This window comes from Stigmatopora nigra, chromosome 10 (assembly GCF_051989575.1).
Source record: "Stigmatopora nigra isolate UIUO_SnigA chromosome 10, RoL_Snig_1.1, whole genome shotgun sequence".
NCBI lineage: Eukaryota > Metazoa > Chordata > Actinopteri > Syngnathiformes > Syngnathidae > Stigmatopora > Stigmatopora nigra.
Genome location: NC_135517.1, coordinates 13,679,547 through 13,705,396, shown reverse-complemented (window position 1 = coordinate 13,705,396; position 25,850 = coordinate 13,679,547). Strand labels below are relative to the sequence as shown.

The 25,850-nt window shown below is 37.7% G+C and overlaps 3 protein-coding genes across 4 annotated transcripts in view; all 3 read right to left on the bottom strand.

Annotated features, from left to right (window-relative positions):
• Positions 1-288: 288 nt before the first annotated feature.
• LOC144203262 (PAK4-inhibitor inka2-like) lies at positions 289-3,676 on the bottom strand. The gene is made up of 2 exons (XM_077726644.1): positions 3,475-3,676; positions 289-1,663 (listed from the first exon to the last, which is right to left on the bottom strand). Exons 1-2 carry the CDS (start codon positions 3,475-3,477, stop codon positions 767-769), a joined length of 900 nt encoding a protein of 299 aa, XP_077582770.1. The 5' UTR covers positions 3,478-3,676; the 3' UTR covers positions 289-766.
• Positions 3,677-4,951: 1,275 nt separating this feature from the next.
• On the bottom strand, positions 4,952-15,517 carry LOC144203604 (synaptic vesicle 2-related protein-like). Its single transcript, XM_077727129.1, has 16 exons — positions 15,330-15,517; positions 12,924-13,015; positions 12,725-12,813; positions 12,563-12,661; positions 11,345-11,416; positions 11,147-11,271; positions 9,978-10,041; positions 9,306-9,431; positions 9,100-9,228; positions 7,875-7,948; positions 7,385-7,461; positions 7,219-7,323; positions 7,043-7,154; positions 6,531-6,612; positions 6,378-6,467; positions 4,952-5,531 (listed from the first exon to the last, which is right to left on the bottom strand). The coding sequence occupies exons 1-16, from the start codon at positions 15,386-15,388 to the stop codon at positions 5,394-5,396; spliced, it is 1,533 nt and encodes a 510-aa protein (XP_077583255.1). The 5' UTR covers positions 15,389-15,517; the 3' UTR covers positions 4,952-5,393.
• Positions 15,518-16,779: 1,262 nt separating this feature from the next.
• LOC144202922 (guanine nucleotide-binding protein G(i) subunit alpha-2) overlaps positions 16,780-25,850 on the bottom strand; it is a 33,557-nt gene continuing 24,486 nt past the window's right edge. For both annotated transcript variants that reach the window (XM_077726044.1, XM_077726045.1), the window contains 6 exons: positions 25,410-25,570; positions 22,468-22,596; positions 21,095-21,224; positions 20,467-20,620; positions 18,907-19,099; positions 16,780-17,686 (listed from right to left, as the gene is read on the bottom strand). In XM_077726044.1, coding sequence (XP_077582170.1) covers positions 18,909-19,099; positions 20,467-20,620; positions 21,095-21,224; positions 22,468-22,596; positions 25,410-25,570 — 765 coding nt within the window. In that variant the 3' untranslated portion in view covers positions 16,780-17,686; positions 18,907-18,908. The remainder of the gene's footprint in view (positions 17,687-18,906; positions 19,100-20,466; positions 20,621-21,094; positions 21,225-22,467; positions 22,597-25,409; positions 25,571-25,850) is intronic.

Here is a 25,850-nt window from a genome sequence, read left to right as displayed (position 1 = left end):
AAATTGCTAGTGTGATTTGAATAATTGGTGAGTAAGAATCTCTGCCAGACCAGTCAAGCATGAAATATGTTTTCATTCACACTCACATTGAAACTTATGAGCAAATTTGAGTCTTGAATTAATCAAAATGCAGGCCCAAAATGATGGGTGAATCATACAAAATCCACGTAGAAATACAATCGCTACAAACTCAAATATCCTGACTCTGAGCAAATGTATGATCATTTAAACTCAATCTCATTATACTCATAGTTTTTCTTCTAAAAACACAGTAATTGCCGAAGATTTAGAGACTGAAGTGTTTTTTCATATGGTGAGACGTTTTATTGCTTGTCTAGTGTACAAGAGTTGACGGTAGATGTTGTGGTAGAAAGAATGAAACAGCTTTCATAATTTTACAAAATGAGACCAAATAAATCCTACATTTTTTGGACTATAAACCATTTTGAACCCTGGTGATATTTTAGTCCAGTGTGACTTATTTATGGATTTCAATACTGTACAAATGAGCTTCATGACCTTTGGTGTAACCATCTCATATTACAATATCTCCACCTCAGACTTGTACTCAGTGTGGGTTATACTGTATATGATCATTTATCCATCCATCCATTTTGAACACCACTTATCCTTATCACGGAACATGTAACATTTTGTAATATCTGGTGGGCGTGGCTTATTTTCAGGTAGGTGTTATTGTGTAAAAATACAGTACAAGGAAGATTTATTCGAGTTGTTACCGTGGGAAAATCTACATCTTATAGAGTTAAATATAACCGATGATGTCATTGCATATTATGGGCTGTCGGCTGCCTGTTTTTGTTAGGGCAGTGAAGTGGTAGTAGTCTGAGTCAAGTGCATTCAGCCCTGTGTGCGACTGGTGAAAGAAAGGTTTGAATGACTGAATTTCCACAGGGCACGACATTCGTTTAAAGGCTTCGGCAGCATCGCAACCTCGAATGGAGCCTGTTGGTTTCTGCCTCATCTCCACACTTTTAGACATCCCGGCCAGTCGTCGCTTCATGTTGATTAAAATGTCCTTGGCAAGTCGTCTCCCACCACTTGGCTTGAGTTGCACAGGTTCGGGACACTCAGGAAGGTCCATCCAGTTCTTTATTAGGTCAGCAAAGCTGTTGTCCCCCAGAATAAGAGGTTGTCGGTTTCTACTCCTGCTGAGCAAGGCTGTAGTCCAGTTCTCTGGATTGCTGGCCTCAAAGGAGGTCCAACACTCTAAGCTAGCGTCTGAAGCAGATTTGGGTCGGATCCGTCCCAAAAGTCCTGTGTTTGTTCGAAGGCAAGCGGAAGAAGACACCCGCACGTTTCTTGTCCTTCTCAGAACAACACCTTCATCATGCCACGAGGCTTCCGAGTAGCCAGAGTCGATGTCCAAACTCTTGTTACTGTTGGAGGACCCTTGAGCCAAGCGCTGGCTGAATTCTCCTTCATCTTCTTCCTCCAGCGGGTTGACCAGACAGCAGGCCGAGTCGTATGTGCTGGCCTCGCTGGCCTGGGACACCCGCTTGTTCGTGAGTTGCTCCTGCTGCTTGCAATGGCGGGTCACGGCAAAGGAATGGGTGCACGGGTCGCTGAGCGGCCTCGGTGAGGAGCGCAACATGTGCTGCACCCTGATTTGGAAGCAGTTGCTGGAATCTCCCGCACACAGCTGGATAAAAGAATACAGACAACAGAATGAAAAAAAGTGTACAAATCGAGACCCTCCCTGAGCTGAGATGTGAATGCTTCCTTGTGTAATTTCGAAGTTGGCTAGATTTTTAGCAGCTGAGATCACCGGTCTCACAAAAGCGCAAAAACATTCCCCCAAAAAACTGCGGACAGCCACTAGTGCATCAACATCTGTGAGACACCCAGGCCGAAAGCAGGATGCACATTTCAGAGGAGGAAAAACTCTTCTTGCTTCATCTGGGAAGAGAGGAAGTTTAAAAGGGGGGGGACCTGTAGCTATTAGTACATAACCCTTGAAACAGGATGTTGACTGGTCTTACAGTTTGAATCTGACATTCTGTATATACAATATGATTCACAATGAAGTGTTTAAAGTCAGTCAAACTGAAATCGACATGATGCATTACTACATGAATCATAGCCGTTATATTTATGACCCAGTATATACTCATTAGGTGAACTTTAATCAAAATTGGATCAGGAACATTCACCTAATTTAAATAATGACCAGAAAAACAAGGTTGGAGTAACATAAGCAGATTATTCACTCTACCTTAACTGTGAAAAATCTGCATATAGTCCGGTATATTACAACTATATACATGAATATAGTGTTCAACTGAATGGTACACCCTTGATTGGTCGCTTGTCAATCACAGAGGTACGACCTGAACTTGACATCATAATTCTAACATCTGCGGTAACTCCACAATGTTGTCCACCTCCACAACAAAAATTAGAGCAATTACAAATACTACTAATACCACAAAAATGACTTATACTTGAATGATAAAAATACATAATAATGTTCTCGGTGTGAATTTACAAACAACATTGTTGACCCATCTGCCTTTACTGATTTTTAAATGATCAGTGTTTGCTATTGAGGGAAGGAATGTCTCCTTACCTCAATAGCAAGCAACTGAACTCCCCTTTGGTCGTTAATTTGCCGGAAATTTTCAAATAATGAGAAACAGTCGTTAGTAAGACAAAGTGCAGCTACAAACCACGACCAACATAATAAACACCTTGTAAAATAAAAACTTTACCGACAGCATGACTCAGAAGTAATTGTTGTTCTTTATGCATTGCATTGTAGAAAATGAGAGGTTGTTTTTCATTTTTATCAAAACTTTTGAAAAAATGTGTTGTTTTTGTCAACATTTTTCTTTCAGACACTCCATGATGTTATCACAGCTGTTAGTTCTGAATCATTTGGTAGCTCTCTGAACTCCGCCCACCTACGTCTCTGACCTATTCTCCATGGGATGGGATGGCCAACTTTTGCCAACATATCCAAATATTCTCCTTGGCTGTCTTAACACGACACGCCATTGTCCACATATGGACTCACAGCAAAAAAAAAAAGTTGTTCATCCCGGTCAATATGCTGTCCCTGCATACAGAGTCAAGTTTCATATTTTTTCCAGCTCTAAAATCTCATTTCATCTCATTTTCTGAACCACTTTCTCCTCACTAGGGTTGCGGGGGGTGCTGGAGCCTATCCCAGCTGACTCCAGGCCTGTTGCAGGGGACACCATGGAGGAAACCAGAGTACCTGGAGAAAACCCTCGAAGTCCCAGGGAGAGCATGCAAACTCCACACAGGAGGACCAACCTGGATTTGAACCAAGGATCCCAGAGCTGTGAGGCCGACGGGCTAACCACTCTCCCCACTGGGCTGCTCGCATTTCAAATCAAGTTTCATAGATTTTTTGCTGCTCTAAATTACCCCTCAAAAATCTCAAAAAGATCAAAAGGGTGCAATACAGATAAAGGAGATTAAACTCACCATTGCTTTTATAAATATGCGAGGAAGTCAAAACTCCTCTGGATGTGTTCTGGAGAAACAAAATACAATGCAAAACTAAACCACATGTTCTCTATAACGTGTAAAAGCCACTTGTCCGTATATGAATTAAAAAATAAAAATAACTAACCTTGGCATTTGGTTCTCCTAATATAGTATATTATACTTCTAGTGATGCTGTCGCTGAGTCCTTACTCTTATGCACGACATGAAGGCTGACGGCACACTTTGTAGAGGCCGGAGTGTTTGGTCTCGGCCAATAAGAGTAGCTCAGCCAAACTCTCGACCAATAGGAAGGTGCCTCAAACAAATCCCAAAAATTCCATTAATTTGTCACCACTTATAATTCAGTTGTAATAATTAATCAAACGATGAAGCAATTAAAAATATGATTTAACTTCTATCTTTACTGTTGAGATAGTGATCACCCGTATATAAAATAAATGTGAAAATATATAATAGCAAATGATGTGAAACTAGATTATGTAGTAATATTCCGTAAAATTATTATAAATATGTTGTCAGGAATACTGACATCGATTCGTAAATACGTATGAGAATATTCTTCGAAAGTTAAACGGGCAAAGTTTGGTTTATGGGCAGTTTACAGAACATTTAAAGAATGTCCGTTATACTCAAATGAAATTGCCTGTAAAGAATAACATTTTGAAAACATCTTAATAATTAACGCTGTAACTTCCAATATTTTTCATGGACATATCAACTTTCTTATTTTTCTTTGCCCTTTTTAAACATCTGTGAATAGCCGTTCCAAACCGTACAAAACACGGTTGCGTGTAGGAGCTGTATTGGGCCCCACCTGGTGGTCGTTTCAATGCATCACTTCTCAACCTCTCTCTAACTCTCAATTTATAGACCGCATTATCCTCATTAGGGTCGCGGGGGGTGCTGGAGCCCATCTCAGATGACTTTGGAGCAGAGGCGGGGGACACCCTGAATCAGTGGCCAGCCGATCTTAGAGCACAAGGTGATGGACAACCAAGCACTCATACAACCATACTTAGGGGCAATTTAGAATGTCCAATCAGCCCACCACCATGCATGTCTTCGGAATGTGGGAGGAAACCAGAGTACCCGGAAGAAACCCACGCAGGCCGGGGAGAACAAGCAAACTCAACACAGATGGACATCTTAAATTCCACAGGCGTTCTGTCCCCAGACCCAAAGAATAGCTAAAAACCTACTTATTTGAATACATGTGACTATAAGAAATAATTATTTTTATCCCTCACACTGAGTATTTGCCATGGGTGACCCTGTCACCCTTCCTGCCAGAAAGCATAGCTCTTAGTATCATTGGGACACACAAATGCAGTATTAACGGCTGGCCACCGATGTAGGCTGTACCCGGCCTGGTGCCTGAAGTCAGCTGGGATTGGCGCCAGCACCCGCTGAATAAGCGGTTCAGAAAATGGAAAGGAAAAGAAAACAGTTAACATCATTTATTAGCATTATTTATTAGCATTATTGCCAAAAAGTACACAAATATAAAAAATCTAGCAGATAATAAAGTGTTTTTGTGGATAATAGCTTGATTGCTAGAGTAATTTTTAACTTTAAAGATATGGTAATCTAGTCCCCTTTTTTCCAAACTAGCACATGTAACTTATATTGCAAAATGAAAAATATAAATTCTGACCTGCAATAAATATTTATATGTAAAACTTGAGTGAACATAAATACTTCCTATTCTCAGTTTTCTTTTTGGACACATTTCCAGTGTAATGCTACATGAATGACAGGAAGAAAAAAAATTGCGTAACAAAACTTTTTTTTAAATCTATAGTGTTTGCAAACCCACAACGTTTAACACAACTCTGGTGCCCTTTAGTGACTTGACTTCTTCACCGAGTTGAGTTGAGTTGCAGACTGTTGAGGAGTTAACTGTTTTTGGGTTCCGACTCTCGCAGGGTCCTTCCCGATGTCTCAATGGGAAGCAGCAGGCACGCGCAGCTGGCCAGGAAAGAACAGACGCAATATGCTGATAGTGTCAAGTGCGCCGACTGTCGGAGCAGCACCTTTGGTCAAAACACATTGAAATGGGTATTGGTGACAACATTCATTTTGAACCTTTGTATTGGAGTTTATAATAGAGCTGGGCAATATGATCTTTTGCTTGAGGGAAAAACCTGTTCCTGTTAGCTAAATGCAAATATAGAGTGGAATACCTAATTGATTCGCCGGTAAAACGTTTTGTGCTATTCAACTTGTATGATCATTGATTGATTTTGAGTTTACTCCTGAAAAAACTGAACTTAATCCTATTGTACAATGGGAAAATTAATCACTGATGTGGAACAAAATTTACCATTAGATTGCAGACAGTCAATCGAGAAAGTGTGTTACATAAAAACTTGAGTGCCATTGATGCACAGTCAAATATTAGCAATGCTTCAATCTATTTAACTCGATGATTGTACGGCAATAAAAATGCGTTCCTGAAAAAACAGTTAGCCTCCTTGTGCCATGCAATTAGCTGACAACCCAATTCACTGTCTCTCACTCATCCCCCATAGTTGGCTGGGATGGGCTCCAGCACCCCCCGCAACCCTTGTGAGGATAATTGGTTCAGAACCAAAGGAAGATGGATTATGTGATGAAAATAGTTTTTTTGGGTGAGTAAAAAATGTTTACTAAAATGTGGCTATATTCCTAAATAATATTGCAATTTTATTGTTGATGTTTTTTTCTCTATGTGTTCCGTCTGCACTAAAGGTTTGTAAGGTTTGTAGCCATAAAATAGTTAAGGATTTTATTGATTCAGACAAAGAACTACTGAAGGCCTAGATGTAAAATTTGCGGCCTGCCAATTGTAGCAGCCTTACCATAGTTATGTATGTTATTCATTGATTTTTTTTTTTTACCTGTGCCACAAAGGGTGTCAGAAGAGCGCCCACCCTAGACATAGCACTGCACGTGCCAACGGCAAACGCTCTGGTCTCAGTGGGGTATACCTGCAGAATCAGAGCGACCATTTTATATTGGAAGTGTAAAACAGCGAGATAGAAGCGGACTACCTCTGGTGTGTAGACAAAAAGAACTTGAAATCCTCCGGAAATGAAAGCTCTGGCAATGAAGATGAAAACTGTGAGAGACACCCTGAAAGGGGAAAGACAGAATCAAACTTTTGACATGTTTAAAAAAATATAAATACTTTGTTTTCATTCACAGATAAATTCACTACAAATTTAACATAAATTTAGTAAAACACAATGTGGTCTTAAAAAATGGTTTATATATATACACATGCTGGTAACCTTTTAGATAAAACAATTTATGACATTTTGCGTCCTGCTTCATTGCTATATTAAAAATAACTTTTAGATGGTCATGCTAGCTTTTTCAAGTTAAGGGGTAAAAATACATTTGGATGTGTTTTTTTCCCTCTTCAATACATTTCCAAGGTATCAAATTGGGACTTGGCATTGGCAGATTCTCAAAAATCGGGTGCCTCATATACTTGCAACCGGGGTACCCCAAAAATTTGCTCTTTACGGTGGTAGTCTTGGTACACACACACACACATTACCTCCCAATACAGGCATAGATGGGTAGAAGACTGATGCTGAATATGAAGAAGGGCACGGCCATGCTTTTCTTTCTGCCCAGACAGTCCACTGTGCCCAGAACAACGACCAGGCCTGATGGAAAAATGCTTCCAATTATTTTTTGTCAACTCTATGCTGTCAATGGGGAAGATTTCACCTGGGAACTCAGCCAACGTCGTCCATAATAAGTCTTTGTAATCTTTTTCTGTCAGCAATTTGCATTCCAGATTACAAATGGGTTCACTTTTGGCCCCCTGAGTGGCTGTCACATGGATTAAGGTTTTGGTGATGGGAATCAAGAGGTGGCAGAAGCTGCCACTTACCACCGCATGTGTCTCTGGCTTGGAACATCTCAGTTGTAAGCAGGATGATTCCATAATAGTTGAAGGCAAATGAAAACCTTGACAATAAAAATGTATTCTCACAAAATATACTGTATGCTATATACATATATATACACACACGCATAAACACAGATAAACACAAACATACACACATACAAAATATATTATATATATAAATATCCTTTATATATATTTTTTTCTTTAATACACCCACACAACCCCGCCTCCCCCCCACATCCACCCACTCACACCCACTCACACACACACATACATATACATAGATATTATATTTTTCTTTAATATATTTGGCATTTTTAAATCAAAACAAAAAAACTAAATCTAATTAAATTGAATTTATGCTAAAAGAAGAAAGGATTTAAAATTAGCAAATGTGAATATTTAAAAGTGTTCATGTTTTTTCATCCTATTGTATATTAGTGAATGGGAAATGTTTGTGAAGACAACCAACCATATGAACCAGAGGAGAAGAGTCGTTTTGCAATATTCTTTCGAAAAAAGGTCCTGGAGACGGCCTCGATTATTCTGTGACATGAGTATAACATAAAAAAATTACAATGACGATTAGTCGTCTTTAGTAGGGCCTGAACGATCACTTGGGAGATATATCAGATTGGTATCAAATCTGTTACCGTATTTATTTGCATATAAATTGCCACCGTGTATAAGCCTCACCCTGAAAATTGCATTAAATTCATTGAATTTTAAAATTTCTCACTTATAAGTTGGCCCCTGATTCACAATTATATACTATCCATCTATCTATCCATCTATCTATCCATCCATCAATCCAGTTATTTCTACAACTCTGATTTTTCACTGATAGAGTGATTGGAACAGATACTTCTTTGTCACAAAAATCATTCGTGAAGTTTGGTTCTATTATGACTTTATTAGTGATCAAATCTGCGGTCAAAAATATACATAAAGCAGCGCTAATATTTTGTAACATGTCCCATTTCCATTTTCACTTCAATTAGGCGCTTTTGGCAGTCATTCACAAGCTTCTGGCAAGCTTCTGGTTGAATCTTTGACCACTCTTGACAGAATTGGTGCAGTTCAGTTAAAATTGATGGCTTTCTGACATGGACTTATTTCTTCAGCATTGTCCACAAGTTCTCAATGGGGTTTAAGTCAGGACTTTGGGAAGATAATTTGAAAACCTCAATTCTAGCCTGATTTAGCCATTCCAATACCACTTTTGATGTGTCATTATCCTGTTGGAACCACCAAATGCGCCCAAGACCCAATCTTCGGGCTGATGAATTTAGGTTATGTTGAAGAATTTGAAGGTAATACTCCTTCATTATCCCATTTACTCTCTGTAAAGCACCAGTTCAATTGGTAGCAAAACAGCCCCAAAGCATAACACAACAGCCTTTGATCACTTTTTCTGTTAACCCATAATAAAGTCATAAAATAACCAAACTTCATGAATGTTCTTTGAAGTATCTCTTCTAATCACTCTATCTGAGAAAAATCTGAGTTGTAGAAATAACTGGAAACTCAAGAGAGCGATGAAATTATGTTCTTCATAAGTGTATGTAAAAATTTGACCACAACTGTATATAACGTGTTCACACAACAATTTTTTTTAAAATTCATTATGAGAATTAGGTGCTAATTATCAGTATTACACCAATTGGGCCTCAATTTTTAGACTGAAAGAATGTCACCTGCACGTTGCAGACAATCCTTCCCCGAGGCAATGCCTTGTTGTTTTGTTTTGCTATGCTCTCTAACGTCGCCATAACTTTGGCTTGCTTTCCGCTCAGCAGGTCAAAGCGAGGACTCTCGTGCAGCCACTACATACCAAAAAATGTATTCCATTTCAAGAAATTCTGCATTTACAACGTATTTAATGAATGGTCGCCTTCCTTACCAAGCAAAGGCACAGAAAGATTGCCAGTGGGAGGGAAGAAAGGCCCAGTAGCCATCGCCAGCCCAGGGTCGGCATGACGAACAAGGCCAAGAGAACCTCACATACGGCACCGACAGCCCAAAAAGCCTAAAGCGCAACAAAGAAAAAAGACTCAGATATTCTTGAAGAGTATATTGTAATAATGATAACATATCTGGACAGCAGTTCAGTGTACTGTTAAGCAAGCCAAACAGAGGTTGGTATTTTTGGATGGCGACGAGCTCTGCAACAATTAATAGAGAAAGGTAAACCCATATTAGTTGCCTATTTTTGGCTGATCGCGACATAGAACTAGTAACCCATTGGCTGCATTGATGGTGATGCACGTCCAAACACATGGCACATTTTTATGAACATCCGTTAATTTGCTGTGAGGCCTCCTTTTCTGCTGGATTGGACGTCCACCACTATTAATGGCCAAGATTAGTTAAAAAATAGGCAAGGAATTAGAAAAAGGGATTCCTCCTTTTTCCATTAATTGAGTAAAATGGGGATTACAAGTGAGGAAAATTACTAGACAAATGCTAACAAAATTAGCTTTTTTTAGATAATTTTTGATGACTTGACAAGGGAAAATGATAGAGAATTTTTTTTTAATTGTGTTTGTAAAGTGAACGTGATGTGTGTACCCACTGCCATCAGGATGATAGAGAAGCCCCTTGCTTTCGATGGAATGAATTCTGAGTATAGAGTCACTCTGCAAATAAAAAAAAAGATCATTCTGAAGTACAACTGCAGTATCATGCCACTAACTCTGTATCAGGGGTGGCTAAATTGGTCCTTCTGGGTCGCTGTGGGTGCAGGTTTTTGTGTCCACCAATCCAGCACAGACACTTTGACTAATTAGATTTTTGCAGAAAACAAGAAGCACCTGACTGCAATCCACAGATTGCACTTGTAGGACACCAGCTGGTGTAAAGGTGTCCTCTTGATGTGTTGGAATGAAAACCCGCACTCACTGCTGCCCTTTGAGGACTAGTTTGGACATCCCTGCTCTATATAATATATCATCATACAGTTTTGATCAACAAAGAAATAGTTTTAGAAATAATTGTTTCTGTCTGTCAAATTTGAAAAATAAATCAAGACAAAAACATTATTCAAAACATCTCATTGGCTGCCACTGACGGTATCAAATCCACTTGGACTGGGAGGGCTAACAGTGAAGGATTGACATCTAACTCTGACCTGGAATTATCATAAAATCATCAGGAAGTCATCCAAAATTAACAGGAACTTACCAGAAATTGCCCGATAATCAACAAAGGGTGACCCAGTCAGAGCACGTTTAACCACGGTAAGATGGCAGCGCCCTGCGTAAGCAATGGTAGGCACAAGTAAGTGATTTTTTCCCCATGTTTTAAGCAAGATATGTTTTTTGTTTCTTTGAGTTTCATTTATAGATGCCAAAATAAATTTGGTTTACCATTTTATCTGTTCTATCTATTGTGAAATAAATGACCGCATTGTCTTGCGTTATGGTGTTTCATCTTTGTCACCTTGTAGTTTCATGCATGTCAAGTCTAATTTGTGCACAGATAAGCCATACCCTCGATTCAATCATTATTTTAGAGACAAATACGGCCTATATGCGAGAAAATATGGTAGCTTGTGATTTAACTCATTCACTGCTAGCCTTTTCAGTGCAGATGGATTGGACACTACCCTCAATACTCTCAGCCTCAATACTTGGGGCAATAACTAATGAAAATAAGTTTAAATGAAATAAAATTGCCAAGCCTAGCCAAAACTGTGAAAGTTAAAATATGTAAAATAAAACGTATGTCAACAAGAAATCTCACGATTGATGGGCTCCTCCAATGCCTACACCCACCAGGCCTCGTAACGCCAATAGCCACCCGAAGTTGGGTGCCAGGGCGCTCAACACTCCGTAAAAGAAAGTCCAAGACATGCAAAGGGTCAGTCCCTGTTCATATTGACATAGACATAAATTATCGCAACATAGGCTCATGGATTCAAAATGATTCAGTTGAGCTGACCTTTTTCCTGCCGTACTTATCAGATAAGTTGCCCCATATTGACGAGCTGAGGCCCATGCCAGCAAACACCACCTGAGATGGAAGAAAAAGCTGTAAGCTGTAGGATTTAATTTACTGATTCAAGTAAATATTTACTTTTTTTTTATCTCGACAGTGCAATTTCACTTCTTCACCACAGAATGCCACTTATCCCACCGCCAAAGAAGCAATGGTCTGACTTCCGCCATTTTTCATCTCCTTACCTAGGCTTGCGAGTTTCAGCGGGAATTTTGATATTTTTATGAACAATTCTGTTATATTTAATATTAAAAAACACGATGTACTGAAGCTGCGAAGTGGTGAAGGATGACAGTACCAATTTTTATTTATGCAAAAACAGATCAAAATATTTAAAAAAAATGAAACTATTAAAATGATACCACAAAAGTGAATCAAATGAAATCAAAACAAGTACGGCTCTTCTGCAAATTGCCTCTAGGTATGAGTGTGAATGGTTGTTCGTCTCCTTGGGCCCTGCAATCATCTGGCCACCGATTCGGGGTGTCCCCCGCCTCTGGCCTCGAGACAGCTGGGATTGACTCCAGCACCCTCCGCGACCCAATGAGGATAAAGCGGTTCATAAAATGAATCAATGAATGACAAAAAACCCAAGAAAGAACTTGATGGCGAATGAGGGGTGGCACAAGAATCAGGTACTCACCACCTAAGAGACAAGGACTGTTATAGGTCATCTCATCTCATTTTCTGAACTGCTTTATCCTCATTAGGGTCGCTGGGGGTGCGTGGCCTATCCCAGCTGACTCCAGGCCAGAGGCGGGGCACACCCTGAATCGGTGGCCAAAATGATCGCAGGGAACGAACATTTTCAGCACTAAATCGAATAAAAACGTTCGCCAGAGATACGACAGGATGGCTCGACTTTCAGCATTAGCTTCGATGGCGATAGAAAAGAAGGAGGAAAGAAAGGAGGATGGATATTGTGTACAGGTAAAAAGAAGGAGCCTAAGGTGCTTGGATATGTGAGTGAAGTATGTGGCAAATCCTGCTAAATCAAAGTATCTGCTTTTACGCCACTTGATCTTTTGAAAGTTGAACAGCTTTTAGTATAATGGAACAATAAGTAATTGGCATATGAAAATGTTTTGTAACCAGAAAATATTTTATATACGCAAGTAAAGGTACCAATGTGTTTTCTTGGTGGCAGTTAAGTGCATTTACCGATGTTATGAGCGCCACTTTGTAGCCTGACAACCTCCAGTCGCAGTGCAGCTGCGGGCCAAGAATGCTGAGGATCATCATCTCCATGGCATCTGCCACCTGAATTATTACTGGTTGGACTAAATGGCCATCACATCAGTTTAAAAAAAAAAGCCTACTTACCCATGAAAACCCAGTGACAAAAAGCAATTTCCACTGGAAGCTCCCAAAGCCCAGGGCATCCAGTCCCTCATCGAGCGTGAAAGTGCCTGCTGATACAAGTTAGACATAAATCATAAGTAGCATCCTAAAAACGAGCACATTTTTTCCAAGGAAAATATGCACAAAGCTTGTTTGGTAGAATCTGAGGATTTTTTATAACCTGAGGCCACGTTGTCAATGTTCACTGAACATTTATCTTCGATTGAAGCTTGAAAATATTCATCTTTGTCAGCTGACTGATTACCAACATTGCTAAACGGCAAAACAAAGAAAATGGGTGGGCACAAACACAATTAATGGTGTACAACTGGCAACACAAATGCAAAGAAACACTGGCCTACCACGATGAATTGACAACTAATCAATGATTAATTATATACATACATATAAATACACATACATATGTATATACACATATACACATACAAATACATACACATACTATATACATATATATACACATGCATATACAGTGGTACCTCGAGATACGATCTTAATTCGTTCTGGGACTGCGATCGTATGTCGATTTTCTCATAACGCAAATGAACGCTTCCCATTGTAATGAACTAAAAACTAATTAATTTTTTCCAATCCTCGGAAAAGTACCAAAAACAGGATATTATATTGGAAAAAGTTCTATTTGTCCTAATTCGCCATCTTTTAACAAAGTGACATAACTAGTGGTTTAATATTACTAAAATGTGTTTAATAGTACTAAAATTAGACAGATTTCAAGGGGGGGTCTAAACCATTCAACAGTCATTGAAATTTGATGTCTCATTGCCAATTGATATATTCTAACATTAGGTCAGTGCTTCTCAATTATTTTCTGTTAGGCCCCCCCTAGCAAGAAGAAAACTATTCGCGCCCCCCCCCCCACTTCCCACCGTGACTATAAATAAAATCATTTTATAAAAGTGTTATAGGTACAACATGTGAAATGTTGCACTCTCACAAACATGACAGAAGTAACAATGAGAGCGCCACTGCCAGCTACTGTTGTGGATGCGCAATTACACTTTATACTAGTACGGCCAAATAAAATCCTGTTCCCCAGGGTTACACGCGCCCCCCCAGGTATCGCCCCCCCCCCCCCCCCCCAGGGGGGCGCGCCCCACTATTTGAGAAGCACTGCATTAGGTGAATCCCCTATTCACTCAATGTTAAATGAAAGTCATTAAATCCCTATTCACCTAATGTTAAAATTTATCAATTGCATGCTAATTGGGTGAACAGGAACAGAAAAGTTTACCACTTCTAAAATAAATAATAACTGCCAAATATTGTGGGTATTTGTTAAGAATTATTGAAATTATTTCCACTAATTTCCAAATTTCAATTCCCAAAATTGATTGACTTTGCCTATAGCTATTTCCACTCAGACTGTACTAACACTTACAGGTGTTACTTTCATATAGACCAGGGGTGTCAAACTCCCTTTGGTCTGCGGGCCAAATACAGTTTAATTTGAGATCAAGCGGACCGGGCCAGTAAACTCATAGCAAAATTACATAGAACTAACAATAAACCCACTTTTTTTCCTTTGTATTAGTCACTAATACTAATAATTAGTGCAAAGAATGAGTAAATTATCAAAATGTTTATTAAAATAATTTTCCTTTTACATTATGAACAATATATTATAAACAAGAGAATAACATAAGAACATAAATAAATGTCAATTCATGTTTTCTGCACATACTAAAACATTGCGCCCCCTAGCGGATAATACAAGAACTACACACTAAAGAAAATTCATTTTTTTTTTTAATACAATGCAGCTTTCTTCCCCAGGCCATACCAAACCACCAGACGGGCCGGATCCGGCCCGCATGTTTGACACCCCTGATATAGACGAATTGCTTCTACACACATGGTGTTAATGACTATTATTTGGGCAGCGGCTCCATAGCCATAGTTTCTTACTATTTACCCCACACAAAATTCTAACCGGCTAAAATTGACTGGTTACCGGCTAAATAGTCCTTGGGACTATTTGACCGGTTACCGGCTAAGGAGCCACTGCCAATTTTAATATACTATTAAACACATTTTATAACTATTAAACGAATAGTTGTGTGTTACTTTGTTAGTAGATGGTGAATTAGAAGAAATAAATAAACATCCAAGGCAATATCCTGTTTTTTGTGTTTTTTTCACATAAATACACACGACTTTTTTTTATGACACTTCAATTTAACTTCTCAATTTAACAAAACTTTTAATAAAGATGTCAATGAACAGACCAAACACTTGAAACGGAGGAGTTTAAATTTTTGTCTTCAAGTACCTATTTATAGCTACATTTTATTGCCCCATTAGTACAGCAGTATACAAAAACGCGATTTCTAATTGATCCAATGATACGCCCTCGCACAGAAATAATTAGTCAACTATTAAAATATTGGTGTGACAATGCCTTAATACCACCAAGACACACGGGGACATGGTATAAAAAACGCAAAGCAGGATTGTCATGGACACGGACACGGAAATAAAAAATCCCCGAAGACAATTTGGCACGTAAACAAAACACAAAAGCGTTAACGAATTAGTTTTTCCATACTTGTGATCCGAATTTCTCCAACGCATGTAAGTGACGGTAGACGAGCCCCCCTTCTCCATTTCATCGACGATGAACAAACATTTATGATAGTAAAAAGTTTAATCCGACTGGGAGACAGATCGCCAGATAAATCAATGAAGACATTCAAAACGAGCCAGACCCGAAAAAGAGGGCTGGCTTTATGGCCCCAACCGGAAGTCAAACCTGAGCAGGTAATGACACTACATAGAAAATAGAGCCACACGTTTTTAAGTTTAAAGAAATTTGCTATCCTAGCCGTATCATAATGTGTAATTTCCTTTACTTGATTTTTCTCTGATTATACTAAGCACATGCATGTAAATTAATCACTTATTAATATATATATATATATATATATATATATATATATATATATATATATATATATATATATATATATATATATATATATATATATATATATATATATATATATATATATATATATATATATATATATATATATATATATATATATATATATATATATATATATATATATATATATATATATATATATATATATATATATATATATATATATATATATATATATATATATATATATATATATATATATATATATATATATATATATATATATATATATATATATATATATATATATATATATATATATATATATATATATATATATATATATATATATATATATATATATATATATATATATATATATATATATATATATATATATATATATATATATATATATATATATATATATATATATATATATATATATATATATATATATATATATATATATATATATATATATATATATATATATATATATATATATATATATATATATATATATATATATATATATATATATATATATATATATATATATATATATATATATATATATATATATATATATATATATATATATATATATATATATATATATATATATATATATATATATATATATATATATATATATATATATATATATATATATATATATATATATATATATATATATATATATATATATATATATATATATATATATATATATATATACATATTCAAAATGTTTTATTAGTAATCTTCAAACTAGTTTATCATGGCGGCTTGAAAGTATGCCTGCATAATCAAATGATATAGTGTATCAAACTTTTATGTGTTTTACTCTTATAAATTCAAGTGTTATTTGCCAACAAAAATGCATATTCCCATTCTAAAAAGTGCCTTGCTCAACCAACAGCCTTTGTGTGTAAGAAAGCAAAAAAATAATAATAATTTGGATTTGTTAAATGTATTCAAGCAATTTGGGGGAATGGTGGATTCTGGTTTTATTGATATAGTATCATTAAATACTGCATGTGTAGATTTGGCACCTTTGATTATTGTGTTTGTAGTGGTCTATATAGGAAGATAAAACACAGCAGCATTGATGCTCACATGACCTAACTTTTATTATTTCGATCTACCAAGTGACTTCATTTGCAGCCTTAACATAACAGACATGTACTGCATCTTTATTATGGCTCTCATTGGATGCATCATCAGCCATGAATACAGAGTAGAAATAGCCCTAATTGACACCATGGAGAACAAATGTGAAAATACAAATATAAACTGAAATCAAGGCACAAACAATGTTAAAACTAGAGACCTGGAAAAAAAATAAAGTGTAAACAACAATCCACAAAAGGTTAGCGAAAGATATATCATTTAAAACCCCACAAATTGTAATCAGTGCATTACGCAAGTGGTAGAAGCATTGATGTCAAATAGACACTGCGATTGGGTATAGGCTAATTGATGGAATGACATGCAGGAGAATACTGTGTTCATAATCGATTTTAAATATTGTACAAAAACTTTTTTATACAGTTATTGACATTCCCCACATGTGCCTTAACAAGTTTTTTTTTAAATTTTAATTAATTAGGTAATATAAAATGTGTCATACTTTCTTTTAACAAATCTCAAGGCAAAATTAACAGTGTAAAACAATGGTGTATGTGTATGTTAGTCCGGTTTAAAAAAGAAATCACTCAAAGACAAACATTTTTTTTTACAAGTCAGTGCTAAACTATTTGGATCCCATGTTGCCATTAAAACATTCATAAAAAAGGGGTATGAATGGTCAAAGAGAAGAGAGGCGGGACACTTTTGAACAAACAAATAGAACAAACAATACACAGAGAAGGAATGACAGGAAAACATTGATTGTTGAAGTTCTTTCAAGGTTTCCCCTCCAGGAATTATGTCTGTCATGGTTTTCATTATGAAAAGCAGTAATCATCACATGGCTGTAGCAGTGTCTCATGCAGAGTGCAGACACCAGCATCCTGCCACGAAACACAAGATATTTGAACATTGGCAGTGACCACTTAACAAATTCCTATTTTCCAGATTTTGCAAAGTTGTATCCACTAATTCGTATATCATGTAAATTAACAGCCTGCCTCCATACTGCATTGTCGAACGTACCCTAAAGCTTGATTTCTGAGCGATATCTATGATCGGGTGATGGTCAGGGGTGGCTCAAACTTTCAATTGATTCCATTCTTCTTGGGTTATTTTTATTTTTATTATTATTTTTATAAATGTGAGCACCGGCCAATTTGCGGTGGGGCAAGCCGCAAAGCCTAGCACTCCCTGGGCGGACTCGAATGAGCGGCTGCCCTGGTAACGTTTCTCTGGCGGCTGCGAAGGGGGCTTCATCACTGGCGGAGGGCAGTTTTTCACCAGGATTTGGTTATGAAAGTGAAAAGCTCATGTATAATGCGCACCTACAGTTTTTTAGTACAAACTGTGTGTGCGTTATACTCTAATAAATACGGTATATCTCACCCAACATCATTGGCAGGGAAAGATATACTATGGGGGATACAGAAGGAACACAAATGCTGCACGCTAAGAGTCAAGGAAATTGGATTTTCTTTTTTTCTTTTATATACTTCACTATTGTTAGTTTTTACATTTCACACTGGATGTAAGCAAAACTAGTGAGACTCTTACAATGTGACAGCTTGGCTGCCCTTATGAGTGGCTTTGTATTATTGCAGCGTTCTCGGCATGTGGATGATGTCAGGGTTCCTCATTGTTACAGGTCAAGTTTTCATGACACAGAAAAAAAATACATCTTGACTGTTGTCATAATGTAGAAATAAAATTAGGTTGTGGGAATTTCAAACCGTTGATTTAAGTATGCTACACAACCGGCATCTAAAGAACGTGTGCTTTCAATATGATCTGTTTTACCTTATATAGATATAATTACTAGATTTGATATTTCTTTTAATGTAACATTCTTCCATATTAGTATCTCATTTAAATGTAGAAAACGGCGGTTCAAAGTCAGTGAAATTTCTTTTTTCAAGTTTGGATAAATGCTCTTACTGCCTCGTGCCCTAAAGTGAGAAATAGATGGTGTTTATTTTAATAAAGAAAAAAAATTATTAACCTTAATTATATGAAAGAATTTGCACTGTACATATGTATTTAATATAATCTACAGACCTCTAACATTTTCATTGACGATATACTACATCTGTAACCAATTTACCTTCAGAAAAGCCCACAGTCCTTCAGATTATTCTTGATGATGACATCCGTGACGGCATCGAAGACAAACTGCACGTTTTTGGTGTCAGTTGCACACGTGAAATGGGTGTAGATCTCCTTAGTGTCTTTCTTCTTGTTAAGGTCTTCAAACTTGGTCTGAATGTAACTGGCTGCTTCGTCAAACTTGTTAGCCCCTAGAAAGCATAGGAATATTTTTTCTAACGTATCTGTTAGCTATCATCAACAGACTGGCCACTAGATTTGTTTGAATTTTTCCCCAGGGTACATTTTCAGAAAAATTAAATGGTGTTTATTGTACATTTTGCTTTCCAGTTAAGGAGCATTTATGGGTTTTGGCTGTATATATCGCTGGCATTATAAAAATCTCATTTTCTGAACCGCTTTATCCTCACTAGGGGTGCGGGGGGTGCTGTAACCTATCCCAGCTGACTTCGGGCCAGAGGTGGGGGACACCCTGAATTGGTGGCCAGCCAATCGCAGGGCACAAGGAGACAAATAACCATTTAAGGTCACACTCATACCTAGAGGCAATTTACAGAGTACATTCAGCCTACTATGCATGTCTTTGGAATTTGGGAGGAAATCAGAGTACACAGAGAAAACCCATGTGGGGAGAACATGCAAACTCCACACAGGTGGACCGAACTTGATTTGAACTCAGGACTGCCACTGTGAGGCCGACGTGCTAACTACTCAGCCGTTAGGCCACGTGCATTATAGAAATCCTAAACTAATTTCGATACTAGAAATAAATTATTAATGAAAGTCTAGTTTATAATAATGCTGAATTTTAGGAGATTCACTCGCCTGATTTTGGTACGAGCAGGTGCGGTCTAGATTCCGAGCTGTGAGTGCGAATGGTAATTTCTCTCTCTGTGTGTGCCCTACAGGTGACTAGTGAATAGTCTAGGATGTAGTCGCCCTTTCACCTGAAGTCAGCTGGGTATGGCTCCTGCAAACCCCACAAGCCTTTCGAGGATGTGCGGTATGGGAGATGAATAAAGAAGAGAAAAAAAAGAATTTTAGGCTTCTCAGCTGAACCTACTTATCCTCTCGAAGAAGTTGAACATAGTGTATTCTTAAGAATATTCATTCATTATCTGAAACCGCTTTATCCTCACAAGAGTTGCGGCGGGTTGCTGGATACGATCCCAGCTGAATTTCAGGCATGAGGCAGGGGATACCCTGAAACCGTGGCCAGCCAATCGCAGGGCACGAGGAGACAGACAATCATTCACTCTCACACTCAAACTTAGGGGCAATTTAGAAGTGTCCAACCAGCCTACCATGCATATCTTTGGAATGTGGGAGGAAACCAGAGTACCCGGAGGAAAACTAAACAGGAACATGCAAACTCCACATAAGTGGATCAACCTGGATTTGAAACCAGGATCCCAGAACTGTGAAGCCGACGCGCTAAGCAAATCAACTGCCAGGCCGCATTCATCTTTAAAGTCTGTTTTTTGTTGTTGTTTACTTATTAAAGTCTGTCAACTGTCTCAGCGGGTTCCAGGGGGAACAGTTGAGAAACAGCTTCTACCTGTGTATTCAGGGAAGCAGATGGCAAGGGGGCTCCGGGTGATTTTTTCCTCAAAGAGGTCCTTCTTGTTGAGGAACAGAATGATGGAGGTCTCGGTGAACCACTTGTTGTTGCAGATAGAGTCGAAAAGCTTCATGCTTTCGTGCATGCGATTCTAAAGCAGAACAAGCCGAAATTAAGCAATTAAAGCAAAGTCTTCTTTGTGTGCTCAGATATTTTTTAGACCAGACAAAGTAAGTAACAAGATTTTCTCAGCAGTTTTTCTTAATCACACCCTGCTATGTAAATACCAAGTGGTGTTTCTAAATACATTTCACATTTGAAGATAGTTTGAAAACGTGACATATGTGTAGCTTTTATTTTTATATCTGTTGTATAGCTGTTGTTGATTATTTAAAAGGCAAGGACATGTAGCAATGGGGCTAGTGGAAGCATTCAATTCATAACCTATTTAAATATTTAAGGTCAAATGGTGCAAGACACTTTATATTTCAGCACTCAATCAATTTAACAGAAAATGGGATTGGGCAATAATGAGAAGACATGATAAAAGCCAGGTAATGAGAAGATTAATGTTCATCATAGGTGTGGATGAATATGCCACAGCAGGGTATTGCAAAATCCTCACCATCTCTTCATCCTCGGCCAGGACCAGGTCGTATGCACTGAGAGCAACACAGAATATAATGGCTGTGACGCCCTCGAAGCAGTGGATCCATTTCTTCCTTTCGGATCGCTGGCCTCCCACATCGAACATCCTACAAGGAAAAGATGATCCAGAAGAGAGGTGAGCGAGTTATTTTGTATGCAAAGTAGAGGCAAACCAGACCAAGTGAGAAAAAAGTTTGAGTGAGATTAAATTCCTCACTTTATATTAACATTTTATGAGCTTCCTGTTTCAACTGGTGCAGGCAGAAAACAATGTCATTGAGTATTACAGCAAGCCTCGAAGAAGCATGATACACATTTTTGGATTGATATTGCTTTTATAAAACAAGTGGTTTAAAAGATGATAAGAAATGTTGTATGACTTTTAATTCTTGTACATATTCCAATAACTGCTTCTAGATGTGCCAAGAAATTTCTGAATATCTGATTTACTGAATATGCAGTCGATGTATCTAAAATGCCAATATATTCTTAGACTTCAAGTTTGGTTCTCTGATGACTTTATTATGGGTTAACAGAAAAAGTGATCAAATCTGCTGAAATTCAAAATATCTACACAGTATTAAGGTCGTTTCAAACAATCAATTAAAAATTACGTCTTATTTGATCAATTATTAAGTGTTGATTAATTGTTGCATTTTTCACTGTATTGTCATTATTATTATTAATAAAAGTAGTAGTAGAAGAAAGGGTATAATATAATAGATTTTTTATATAATTCATTGACATCAAACTTTATGATTGAACATTTTTCTGTTTTTGAATATTGTTTTAAACATTTGGGAAATTTGTGATTTTTAAATTGATTTTATACTCACAAACCTTGTGGGTACCCATTATAATTTGCATGATAAAAAAAGCATTTGCCTTGCAATTTAGGGTTACATTACTCTCATCTATATGCACTTAAAATTGTAAGTGTAAGCACAAGCCCCTTTATCATGTTTGAATATATAAAGCTCCGGTGTCCATCCATCCTCTGTAAGCAGCCATGTCATTCCATTAGCAACCCACACAAGTGCTCAGCTATATCCAGTCATATTGTGTTGCAAACCATTTTTATTGATAGCCAAATGGAGTGCGGGCTGAGGAAATAATTTATTTACTGTGTCATCATAATAATTAAGCTTTTTATTATTGTTATCATTTGTCTGAGTTGCCCATTTCAAGGTTGTATTCAGGTTGTTGGAACATTTTCTGTATAATGAGACTAATGGCCTCTGTCGTAGCTTTGTTTAGAGCAGGTGCGCATCGATATGTGGTTTCAGTGGGAGTGGGCGGGAGTGGATGTCTGTTTTTACAGCAGCAAGATCAGCAATAGTGCAACCTTACTTGAAATGCAGCTCTTTAAACGTGAAGTGAGTTTCCACGATGCCAGTGGTCTTGACACGAGTTCGTAGCACATCTTGCTGCGTGGGGATATAATCTGATTTGGCTATCCTCTCCAGGTCGTTCAGGTAACTGCAAAAAGAGCGAGAAAGGAAATAATTTAGACTCCAAGACACTCAAGTCGAGTCAAATATCTCAAAAGAAATTGATCACATAAAAAAATGTGTTAAAGGCACTGAAATATAAAAACAAATGAAATGATATAAATAAAACAACATATATTTTATAACAAATATTACATTCAAATGCTCTAGGTCAGGGGTGGGCAAAATTTTCGGCCCGGGGGCCACATTGACTTTAAAAATTTGACAGATGGGCCGGGTCAGCATAAGATACGATACATATAAAAAACTGCATCCGTTGACAGTACATATGAAACAGAAACAGAAAAAAAGGACTAAAGTATGAACATACTCACCACTCATCATTCAAGTACAAAGTAAAGTAAAAAGGAATATATTAAGAAATATTAAAATGTAATTTCAAAAAAGATAGAGGGGCTGTAAAACACGAAAGACAAATAAGAGTGGACACAACTACTCCCACTGGCTTCTACGTGACGGCGCCATCTTGGGTAAAAAAAATAAATGGGCAACGTCGGCGGGCCGGATGTGGCCCGCGGGCCGTAGTTTGCCCATGTCTGCTCTATGTGCACTGTAATATTTAAAAATATATGTATTGATTATTTCATTAATATTTTATAATGGTCATGACATGTTTTTTTTCCAAATAGAATTCTTCAATCCATTCATTCATTTTCCAAACCGCTTTTCATCACAAAGGTCACAGGTGGGCTGGAGCCTATCTCAGCAAATAGGTATGGGTGTGAGTGTGAATGGTTGATTTGTCTCCTTGTGCCCTCCGATTGGCTGGCCACCAATTCAGAGTGTCCCTCGCCTCTGGCCCGAAGTCAGCTGGGATAGGCTCCAGCACCCCCCCTCCTCACACACACACCCTAGCGAGGATGAAGCTTTTCAGAAAATGAGATGTGTGTATTGCACGTCAAATGAATACAGATGCAGAGCAAAGAATGAGATAATGGATGAAGCAAAACTAAATATGATAAATTCTCTAAAGACATGCCACTTGCTTAACTAAGGAGCAAATGTTCAGTCAGCTAGCACACCATGAAAGGCTCCCAAAGCTGCAGTATCTCTGTTCACGGAAAAGGACAGTGTTACATTGTGTTTATAAAGGCCAGAAGCTCTTAATGAAGGAAACCCTCGTTATGCAATAAATGATATTGGGGAGGGAAATAAAAGGATGCGCCAAAGATTGACTTGCCTGAAAACATAATGCAGCTAAACCTCATGCATCATTGATTTGGACCCAGCTACATCTACTAGGCTATGAGACATTAGTGTTGCTGATACCTCCTGTCAACACTACACAGCATTGCATTTTAAAAATTGTTGGTCAGAAAACATGGCTTTATCTTAAAGGCATAGTCCAAATCTGAATTTGATGTGTCAATATTACAGCTGTCCACACAGGATAAGCAGTCTAGGAAATGGGTGGATGGCTATTACTCTCCTGCGGTGGATGAAAGAGGAGGGGCTGATCATGTGATTAGCTTGTTGCTGTGCTTTCCAAGCAATACATGTTTCACATGTACTTTTTTGTTTAAACAGGACAGCGTTTTTTTAACAATTTCTGATACATTCTAATGTTCAGGCAACCATTTTTTATAACATCCAGGTCACTTTTCAACATCGAAGCAAGCATTCCTTTGATCGTTTTCATTCATTCATCTTCCATGCCACCCAACCTGGACTGGTGGCCAGCCAATCGCAAACCACAAGGAGATAGACAATATTAAACATTCACGCTCAAGTTCAATTTAGTATGTTCAACCATCTGAGCATGCATGTTTTTGGGATGTGGGAGGAAACCGGAGCACGGGGAGAAACCCATCACAATCCCGGGGAGAGCAGGATTACTCAAAACGCAAAAAGACCATGTAGGCAAGTACTTTGTTTATCATGCGGAGCTTTCAAATATACGAAATTTAAAGTGGGTCAAAGGAGGAAGTAATTGCGAAAGAATATGAGATTTTACCATAAATGTTAAAATGTTTAAGTTAACACGAACCCATGATCCATCCATCCTTCTTGCAAAATGATTGTGTTCATCTGCTTGCAATATTAAAGAACTAACCCACAAAGGAAGTTAACTTATTGGGGAACAGATGAAATCTTGCCAATCTCTATTGCCCTTCAGGGAGGTCAAAGAAGGTTTTACAGGGCAAACAAATCATATGAAAGAGATGCCATTATATATATATATAAAAAAGTCAGAAAATCCAGCAGCTGCATGTGATGCAAATAATTTAGTTAATAAGCACAATGGTGCAAATACAGTGTTCCCTCGCTACTTCGCGGTTCAGCTACCGCGGACTCAGAGCTTCGCGGATTTTTTGGGATTTTTTTTTAAATACAAATATCACATTGAGACAACATATTTTACAGGTTTTTTTGTTATAACATGAATTTCATGCTCTCTACCCGTATTCTATATAGTGTACTGTACACAGGGGGGGGTAAAAAAAAAAGAATTTTGGGGGGGGAATTAAATTCAAATTAAGCATTTTTGAAGGGGAATCCCTACTTTGCGGAAATTCACTTATCGCGGGTGGTCCCGGTCCCCATTAACCGCGATAACCGAGGGAACACTGTATAATTCTACCAATTTTTAATATGGTACAAATGAGGATAAAGGGCCACATTTAAAAGGTCATCTTCTTGCAAAGTTGCATTTACATATATAGTGGTGGTGTCTCTTGTGCACTCGAGCAGAATTTATGTAAACTGACTGAATGGTATTGGTTGGGTGGATTATTTTCCCTTCGAGAAACATGTCCGCACAGCATAGATATTTCTACTCACTATGCCGCTGAGTCGTTGAGCTGATATTCCCTTGAGCGCGTAAAGCAGGTCTTTATGCCGCTGTCAGCCCACAGTCGTCGGATCACATTGGCTAAATCATCGGGAAGCATGCCCTGTTCCTCAGCAGCCGCGGACAAAGCAAACAACTGCTGGGCATCGTCCTGCCGGGCAGAACAAAGATAAAATCTGAAGGAAGTATTCAAAATTCAAAATGGACACAATAAGGGACTGTTTACATGGCTTTATATAATAAATACTGTACTAATTGTGGAATTCATTATGAATGTCAAAATCAAGCGACGTCAATCAAAAGAGATCTTTATATTTGGGGGGTAAATTTCCAGTTGAACCAAAAAGTCCATTGTCAGCGGTGATCGGCTTCAGCCCCCACCTGTGACCCTTGGTGAGGATAAGGGTTTCGTTAAAGGATTGAATGTTTTT

Coding starts and splice junctions, on each gene's coding strand:
- LOC144203604 (XM_077727129.1), bottom strand. CDS start 15,388: ATGGAGAAGGGGGGCTCGTCTACCGTCACTTACATGCGTTGGAGAAAT. Junction 12,662..12,724: donor TTGTCACTGGGTTTTCATGG/GTAAGTAGGCTT, acceptor GTAATAATTCAG/GTGGCAGATGCCATGGAGAT. Junction 9,432..9,977: donor TCTCTATCATCCTGATGGCA/GTGGGTACACAC, acceptor GTTGCGCTTTAG/GCTTTTTGGGCTGTCGGTGC.